Below are 10,005 nucleotides of genomic sequence, written 5' to 3' on the forward strand. Positions count from 1 at the left end.
CCAATCAACCTGTTTACCTGTGGAATGTTCCAAACAGGTGTTTTTGGAGCGTTCCACAACTTTCCCAGTCTTTTGCTGCTCCTGTCCCAACTTGTTTGAAACGTGTTGCTGCATCAAATTCAGAATAAGCAGATATTTACAAAAATCAATGACATTGATTTAAAACATTAAATATATAATCTTTGCACTGTTTTCAGTTGAGTATATGTCAAAAAGGATTGGCAAATTATCATGTTCTGTTTTATTAATGTTTTACACAGCATCCCAATTGTTTTGGAATCAGGCCTGTATGTGTTAACTAATATTAACTAATATACTAATTGAAACATATGGATTTTTTAAGTGTTAATAAATGGCAAAATCCCAGAACAAAAAAAGAAGCTATCAAGAGGCTATTTAGGAAAACTAGCATTATTACACATTACAAAGGTCTGGAGAGTTCAGAGAATCTAATGCATTCTAGTATGATGCTGGTAAGGGTTTTTGAATGCACAGGTTTAGGCTTGGTGTATTTATATAGGATGTCTCACAAACTGAGACAACATCATATTGTGGCACTTCTAATTTGTGTCAGAATTGCCTGAGCTTGGATGGAAACGAACAAGAGCACTTCACAAATGAATAGCCTGTAAACCAAAGGTTATTATCCATGAAAGGACCTGCAGACTAAATGTTTTTTATGTGTATGTGAGAGGGTAGAATAGTGTCATTCATAGAAGGATAAAAAGAGGGCCAGTTGTGAATGGTCATGTGTGATAATTGCACACCACACAGAAGCTTATCGTGGCTGTACTGTGTTACCTACACTACAATTCATGACTGTGATGAGGAGTCCCCCTTGTGGCAGGGGCATGAAATGGCAAGTAATGCTGCTTTTTCAGCAGAGCTTTATTCTGTGGGTGACATGTGTTTTAAAAAGGAACCCAATGCTAACCAGGCCAAAATGCCTCCAAAACAACTGTCCTTTATCCAATGGGAAATGGCATTATATTGTAATATAATTATATCACATCACAACATTATGTAATTTTATTGTTTTAGTTACTTCAAGACCTTAAGCCAGTGTGAAATGTAAAAATAATTAATTGCTTTTTTTTATTTTATTTTTTTTTTACCACAAGTGCTTGTTCCCTCTTGTGATTTGTGGTGTCTCAGTGATGCCAGAACCCCAGTAAGAATAAATAATGAAAGCAAAAACCACTGTATTAACCATTTTATTTGTATTATTTCTAATTACGATTTCTGCTTAGAAATAAATTATTAGATTCTAGACTAGGAGAAAGTTGATCACAAACACTAATCTGAAAGGGAAAGCCAAGCAATTTAAGAATTCATACAACCTCTGTCAAAGTTTGCTGTCTAGTGACTTTCTTGCTTTTCTCATTTAAAAGTAATATTAGTGGTAATATTGGTGTGCATATGGCGGTTAACAAGATTCAAGATTCAAGATTTCTTTATTGTCATTGAGCATGACATGTCAATGAAATTTGCATTGCAACCCCCATGTTAGAAACAAGATAATAAGAAAGATAAGAAAGATTATAAAATAAAATTAAGATACTAGGATAAAATATAAGTAAAAATATTCCTAAATGCAATAAAAATATACCAGAAATGAAAATATACTAAGACAATAAAAATACACTAAACAATAAACAATAAAATTTACCAGTGAAATGTACCAACAGAATAAAATATACCAGTGAAATGTACCAACAGCACCTGAAATATACTAAAATGTATATAAACAATACACAATAAAATAGACCAATGAAACAAGCATGACATTTTCTTGTAAAATCATGGTAAAATTTATTCTGTTTACATTAAAAACTGGAACAAGCAAGAATTCAATTGAGTTAAATATGTGTTTTTCTACCAAATAAATTACCTTGTGATCCCACCAGTTTGTATCACGCCCCCTGGTGGGTCCTGACCTCCAGTTTGACAACTGCTGGCCTGTTGAGAGATGCAAAATTTAGCATTAGAAAGTCCATTACAAAACCTTTGGTTATTTTGTGACATGTACCTATTGGCCATTTAATATTATCATTAATGCTAACTGGGGTCCTTTTGATTAAGGTAATAGATGAAGTTTTTGTGTTACGACATAGTCTACCTCATACTGTTAGTCTGATTCATATTGTAAATTCATTTAGTTATTGATATGTCATCCGTTCACATGAAAGCTATTGCATGTCTGTCTTAACCTCTGAAGATTCACTGTGTAACTGTTTAATATAAATCCAATAAAATTTCATAATGATTAGTTCAGTTTGAATAAGTTATTCAACTATTTCACATTTGGTCATTTATATATCGTTTATTCTTTTTGTTAATTTCCACTTAACATTAAATAATTCGGGTTCCAGAGTCCTATAGGTTAATATTAATGTGACAGGCAGCGGGTTAAACCTGGCTCCTCCGCGCCACTGGGGGGCGCGTGTTTGCTGTAAATAAATGCCATCGTGGGTAGACGAGGGCCGCCCAGCCATGTTGAGGAGTCTGTCAAGCAAACTGCAGCCCGCCATTGTGTAGAAACCAGGCTCTGTAGAGAGATAGGGGTGCTTGGCTGAAACTCTTCAATAGCTAGACCAATTCTACACCCTGCCGCTTTTATTTAGGAGTAAATACAGTTACACAGGCTCCGGGGGGGAAAGACATGTCAGCCAGCAGCCTCCTTGAACAGGTAAAGAGAGGTATTTTCTGAACATTTACGAGGGCCAAATTTCCCAGCATCGCGACGGCTAACGAGGATAGCTTAGCTCAGAGGCAGCGGCTGTGGCTCAGTAGTGCAGTAGGCCTGACCACCTGCTAAAGGAACTGACTGCTGAAAATATATCTCTTCATCTATTTTTCCCCTTCCTCTCTTCTCATAAATCAAACCTTCATGAATCACCTGGACCCAATCCAGAGACCGAAAGGCCAAGCTAATAAAGGTAAGAACAAATATTGTCTAACATTGTCGACTTGGGTTGAGTGAATGCGGATCTTTTTACGTGCGATGCGCTCTGAAAATCTTACGTGCGCGGATGCGATAGCTCGTCTCTTAGCAGCTTGGCAAATGGGCCTTTAAGTTGTAAGTGATTTTGCATTTAATTTGCCTCTTCAGTGAAAGACAGAGCGACACTGTGTTTCATAACAGTGCTCACGGCCCGTTGCTCACCATTGGCGAGTTTCCTTTATATCCCTGAAATGGCACTTGTGAGGTTCCCACAGTTAGCATTAGCTATCTCTTCACGAGCTAACGTTAACGTTAAATGGCAACATGATACACATCAGCATCCTTTTCCTGGTTGTACATGAAACGCTTTTAACTGAACTGACAGGTGCGAGAATAGGCTCTTACTACCCAGTCTCTCTCTTTATCGGTCACTGTAAAACATTTTTCTAGTGGTAAGCCACAGGTGCCATCCTATCACGCTGGCCACTCGGCTAATGTTAGCCAAGTCCTTCGTGTTGAAAGGACTCTTGGCGCTCGTTAACATGGAGACGCTGCGCACTGCACGCAGCTAACCACATCGCTAGCGCGCTAGCGTTAGCTGGTTGCTAAGTTAACCCAAAATGACACGTCTTCCGACATGCTTTTCCTCTTTCCAAATCGGCCCCGCACTTTTCCGTAACCAGGCTGTACACGCTGTAACGTTAGATAACACGTGTTTGCTAACCTGCGTGTTTTTAATTGAACTTTTCCATGTACTGAAAAGCTCTTAAAGAATCTATGTCATCCAACACAGTAACATCAGCTATAGCCGAGTACACCCCGAAACTTAAACCACAGAGCTCTGGTCCACTTGCATTTAACAGACGTTCAATCTGCTCTGGAAATATCACTCATGGCATAACCTGTCCTGTATTTTAATGCTATGATCAGGGTACGTTAAGCTCTCAAGCGTTATTTTGTGCCAATATGCAACCAGTGCCTGTGAAGTTCATTTAATTCATCACTCTGGCTCATTCATCTCATTATGCAAGCTTACGCTACGTCTTATGAAGCATATTGAGCAGTTATGGTATGTAATGTTTTATTGTGGTCAGCTTGGTGGCTTTTCCAGCAATGCTCATAAGTAATTGCAGGAAGTGCTTATTATGTAATAAGTTGTGATGATGCTGATTTGAAATGACCAGATAATGTAATATATCCCACCACATACATCTCTGTAGTCACACAAACCTGTATGCTCTGTTTACATCACTGTTGTTTTATTTTCAGTGCAAAACGGAGCTGTGACCCAAAAGGATACTTTGAATGACGATGAGTTTGAGCCTTACCTGAATACTCAGGCCAGACAGGTAAGCTTGACCAGCATTTGCCAACAAGTGCTGCTTTTCAGTTGAATCAGGTACATTATTAAAAGACTGAAGTAGCGTTAAGTTAGTTTTTGTTGATTAGTTTCAGAACTTTTTTCCCTCATTGAAATAAAACAATAACATTGAAAGTTACACATGAACAGCTCTTTTGGTGGACCCTTTCATAACAGCTCTCAAGAAATCTCTCTACCAGAAGATGAATGTAAACACTTGTAGACTTAACAATGGAGTTTGTATTTTTGTCCTCTCAGAAGACTGCACCATCCTTTTGTTAAAGTTTTTAGTAGTAAGTAGTAGTAGTAAGTAGTAAGTTATTTTTTATTCTTATTGTATACTGTAATGCAATGTATTTACAGATCTTTTTTCTTCTTTCTAAAACAATGTTTTTTGTTTTTCTATTTAGAGCAATGCCTATACGGCCATGTCGGACTCGTACATGCCCAGCTACTACAGCCCCTCCATAGGATTTTCCTACTCCCTAAACGAGGCAGCATGGTCCACAGGTGGGGACCCTCCTATGCCTTACCTGGCCTCCTATGGACAGCTGAGCAATGGGGAGCCCCACTACCTCCCGGACGCTATGTTTGGCCAGCCAGGCCCCCTGGGGAACAACCCTTTTCTGGGCCAGCATGGTTTCAACTTCTTCCCCAGTGGCATCGACTTCTCAGCATGGGGCAATAGCAGCTCTCAGGGACAGTCGGGGACACCGCAGAGCTCTGGCTACAGCAGCAGCTATGCCTATGCTCCCAGCTCACTTGGGGGTGCCATGATTGATGGACAGTCTCCATTTGCGCCTGCTGCAAACGAGCCCCTTAACAAGGCACCTGGTATGAACAGCCTTGACCAGGGCATGGCGGGGCTTAAGATCGGCGGTGGTGCTCCTGGTGGAAATGGGGACATGGCTCCTAAGGTGGTTGGCTCTGGCTTACCTGGTGGGGGTCCCCTTGGCCCTGTGTCATCTGTAGGACCTCCTAGCATGCCTCCTGTCTCAATTGCCCCTGCCAAGCCCGCCTCCTGGGCTGATATTGCCAGCAAGCCAGCCAAGCCTCAACCCAAGCTGAAAACCAAGGGTGGCATGGCCGGTGCCAATTTGCCTCCTCCGCCCATTAAACACAACATGGACATCGGCACTTGGGACAACAAGGGCACCATGCCTAAAGCTGCCACCCCTCAGCAGGTGCCCCCTATTCCCAGCAATGGGCAGCCACCCAATCAGGCATCCCCACAGCCCGGAGCTACTGCTGCAGGGAACCCACAAATGCCCCTCAGCAATGGACAGCTGGTACCGCCTGTTTCCCAGATGGGGCAGCATCAGCTTCCACCTGGGCAACCAGGTATGGCTCAGATGCCCCAACCTCCTCTCTCCCAGGGTCCACCTCCTCCCCCAAGCCAACAACAGCAACCGTCTCAACCTACTCGTTGGGTCCCTCCACGGAACCGGGCTAATGGATTTGGGGATGGTAGTGGGAATGGAACGGGCCAGTCACCTCCCACCTCTTCTGGTGTGGGTGTGGTTCCTGGGGTCCCCTCTGAGCCACACCCAGTCTTAGAGAAGTTGCGCATGGTCAACAATTATAACCCCAAGGACTTTGACTGGAATCCCAAGCAGGGCAGGGTGTTTATCATCAAGAGCTACTCCGAGGATGACATTCACCGCTCCATCAAGTACAACATCTGGTGCAGCACGGAGCATGGCAACAAGAGGCTTGATGCGGCTTACCGTTCATTGGGGGGCAAAGGGCCGCTTTATCTTCTGTTCAGTGTCAACGGGAGTGGTCACTTCTGTGGCGTAGCAGAGATGCGCTCGCCCGTGGACTACAACACGTCTGCTGGCGTGTGGTCACAGGACAAGTGGAAGGGTCGTTTTGATGTGCGCTGGATCTTTGTTAAGGACGTTCCTAACAGTCAGCTAAGGCACATTCGGCTGGAGAACAACGAAAACAAGCCAGTGACCAACTCTCGGGACACACAGGAGGTACCACTGGACAAGGCCAGGCAGGTGCTCAAGATCATCGCTGGATATAAACACACCACTTCCATCTTCGATGACTTTTCTCACTACGAGAAGCGTCAGGAGGAGGAAGAGTGTGTGAAAAAGGTAACAGAGTTACTGTTGAATAAAGTGAATGATAAAACGGATGAATGAAAAGTTGTGTTAAAAAAGGTGCACTATATGAAGCCGGGTTGGATGTGTGTATGTATGTACAGGTTTTCTTTTTGCATTACGAAGGAATACGGGAACATCTCAAGAATTTACAGCAGAGATACGGTGCGATTGTACACAGGAGCCTATTTTGTGATTTTTCTTTCCCTTAAGTTTTCCCACTGTGGTGTAAATGTGGTCTACCTGTTTTTATTATTTCTGTGTATTGCGCCACTTTAAAATAGAATAACAGATGCTGTAGAACACACACCAGGAGTTTTACTTGGTGTATTTTATGAAATGGAAATATTCGGTGGATTGCATGAGAACATGTCTAAACATTGAATTAATTGCTTTGTACTGTGGTTCAGTTGTTTAATTTTGATAACCTTACCAGGGGTGTCTGTTCCTGCCTCCAAAACATGCTCAGCTGTGCAGCCTCCTGAAGATGCATGAAATGTATTTATGTCTTCTGTGTGAACACACATTTTGGTATATGGTGAAATCTGTTTAGCACATTTTATTATTTTGTGTTGAACTGTCTGCATCGACATAAGGACCAAAAATAGAAGAGCACATGTGTATTGCATCTTACGAAGTGTAGTGTTGCGCATTCATTAATTGTGAAAAAGTTGCTATTTGACACTGGGTTTTGATTTCCCACACAGCTGTATTACACATTCTATAACCGTTTTACCTCACAGAGGGACAAATTAAGGGAGGAATATGCCAAGACAACATTAATATTGGCTGACCCTCCTTAACGTTTCAGTTCGCTAACCTTTTGTAAATTGCCATTATTTGCCTGCCTGCGATCAGATGTAGAAACGCTTGTTTTATTCTGTAGTTACAGAAACATTTATCTTCCAGTGTTTTGTGATTTTTATTGGTTCATGCCGAGACCTGTTGTTTTAGTAGGATCTATATTTACTCTACTGTATCTTTGAATATTTGAGGTATGCTTTAGAAGCGTTGTGTACAGCTTCTTAAAGCCACAATAAAGTGCTGCTATAGGTTACTGCTTAGCGCTTAAAAGCAAGGGTACATGAGCTCTTGAAACAAGTGAGTTGGCCACTATCCCTCTTTTAAAATACTTGCTCTATATTACAGATTTTTGTCGGGAACACTGACTTTATGTGCCGCTTGCTTTCTCGCACTTAACAGCAACCATAACGTGTACATAAATGAATGTAGCTGTAATTGTGCATTCATTTAACGTCTGTAAATATTCATAATATTTTTGAAATGGTATAACTTGCTTTTTTCGGGTACCATTTGATAAAAGGTCATACTGTGGTTTTCATCACATTTTTAGGGGGTCGTGTACAAAATCTTTATAAGCTGAACTATGTATCTTAAGCACTGTCTTGAGAAGCGCTAGTGAACTGTGACCAAGTAATTGACTGCATAGTGATGGATATAAGAGTTGAGCTCTGTCACTATATGAAACTACAAATAAGTCTTTATCCAGAAGATGCATTTTTAATTTGAGTTGTATGTGGCACTTTCAGATTAAAATTGGTTTTATGCCTGATGTAAAAGTTAGATGTTTTTAGGTTGCACATATGAGGCATTTGTACCTAAAACCTAAAAAGGCCTCTGTGAAGGCAGAGTGGAAATCTATGTTTTAGCTTTTGACCATGAACCGGTGTCGTTAAGGGAAAATTGCCAGACTCTTAGAAAAATCCTTGTGTTTGAGACTCTGGACTGGTTTCTGAGTAATCCTCCCGGATCTGAAGTGTTGTGACTTTGAATGTTTGAATCTCTTCTGGTTACGCTCAGTTTTCACTCCTCTGTGTGACAGGTGGAGGTCCAAGGCAGTGAGCCATATCCCAGCAACCCAAGCAACAGGAGTCATTACAGGCTGCAGGTAACTTGCTTCATCTGTCACCATATGCAGAAGCATGTCGTTATTTTGGTGGATACTAGCTGCGGTTTTATGGATTCATGTTGTTTGAGGATGTTGATCAGAAGTGAAGCATCTAAAACATAATTGTTACTTTCTACTCCCTGTTAATAATGAACAAATGTAAGTAGAATGGAAGCTAGGAGGAATGTGCAGCACCATCAGAGAATGAACTAGAAGAACTTGAGTCAAGAAAAATCTGTGTCAAGTCTGGAAATATATAAATATTTTGTCTGTAACTTTGTCTTTTTGTTTGTGTTCTAGGAGCGCCAAGGACGAGTCAAGTAACAGTTGGTGCTTTGGTCAAAAGACTGCAATGGCCCCCCCTAAAGCCCTGTCCACCCCATTACATCATTACATCCAGATCTCTAAGAAATTCTAATAGGGGTGAAGAAGTAACTAAGGACAAAAAACAACTAAATGAAGACTTTCTTGATTTCTTTTGACTTTAAAGACTTACTTCAAACTTGTAGTAAAAAGAAAAGGAAACGATTATTCATAGGACTACAACTAAATGCATAGCATCCTTAGGTGAAATCTTTTTTTTTTTGCCCCACCCTATTCCACTACATATGCTCCCCCCGCCCCCCCCCTTGTATGCTGCTTTTTCCTTTTTTTAATGAAAGGATCATCCTCTGTTTTTATGGTCCAAGAGCAAGTCTGTAATTCTCACACAAACACACAAATCCATTAGAAATTTGTAGTGTTTGCTTGTAATAGCGTCCCAAAGTCAAGAATGGCCAGTTTGTCTCATTTTCTTTGTCACCCCCCCCCGCCCCCATCACCGCCCCTGTCCTCTGAGGATGCTCACACCTTCAACCAGGACCCAACGGAGTTTCCTCCTCAGTGGATTTCCATCGTAGGCGGGTGTCAACAGCGCTCACTCCAGAATCTGTTTTGTACATGGTTGCCATGTTTTTGTTTAAGAGCACTGCTGATGTTCAGGATGGCCTGTTTTGTTTTAGCATGTGTTGGACAGAGTGTGTCGGGAAGGTAGGGTCTGGAGGCTCCGGAGAGGAATAGAAGGGAAGGGGGGTCAAGAGTTTGAAAGAAGAAGAAATGTTAAGTTAATGAGCGTTGCTCAGTGTATAATTTTATGGTCTAAAAAAGTTGGGGCCCTCTGTTAACAGTCTTCATTGGACTTTATTTACCCTCTTTCTTTCTCTTGGACAAATTAATTCATCGTTGCTTTGGGCTGCTTTCTTGTTTTTTGTTTTTTCTCCTTCCTCAGTTTTCTAAAGACAGTGATGCGAGTGGCCTTGCCCCCACTCTTTCTATTAATCAGTTCAAAAGTAATAAATGTGGTATATACAGCAGAACTGGTGTGCATTCCCCTTGTTTGATGGTGTAAAGCTATTTTGTCATGCAGCGTGTCTGTGCGTTGTCTTCATCCGGTTTTTCTTTTCCCACATGGGTTCTATGAATGAATGTTCTGCTAACTCTCACGCTCAACCCGTCCACCCCCTCTCCTGCCTTCAGCTGCCACCACTGTACCCTGCATCTCTTCCCAAACCCGCCTTGTCCTCCACACTCCCATTTCTGACTGCTCAGCCAACTATACATACTATAATATCACAATCAGCTTCCACCATTTTCAGAATGTCATTGTTGGTGAGTAAAAACAAAAAAAAGAAGAAAAAAAATA

At 41.5% G+C, this 10,005-nt stretch overlaps 1 protein-coding gene across 1 annotated transcript; it reads left to right on the forward strand.

The window, feature by feature from the left end:
• Positions 1–2,507: 2,507 nt before the first annotated feature.
• ythdf2 (YTH N(6)-methyladenosine RNA binding protein 2) lies at positions 2,508–9,676 on the forward strand. Its single transcript, XM_041954363.1, has 6 exons — positions 2,508–2,689; positions 2,915–2,939; positions 4,214–4,293; positions 4,715–6,409; positions 8,259–8,324; positions 8,625–9,676. The coding sequence occupies exons 1-6, from the start codon at positions 2,663–2,665 to the stop codon at positions 8,646–8,648; spliced, it is 1,917 nt and encodes a 638-aa protein (XP_041810297.1). The 5' UTR covers positions 2,508–2,662; the 3' UTR covers positions 8,649–9,676.
• Positions 9,677–10,005: the final 329 nt, after the last annotated feature.

This window comes from Chelmon rostratus, chromosome 15 (assembly GCF_017976325.1).
Source record: "Chelmon rostratus isolate fCheRos1 chromosome 15, fCheRos1.pri, whole genome shotgun sequence".
In the NCBI taxonomy this organism is placed as follows: domain Eukaryota; kingdom Metazoa; phylum Chordata; class Actinopteri; order Chaetodontiformes; family Chaetodontidae; genus Chelmon; species Chelmon rostratus.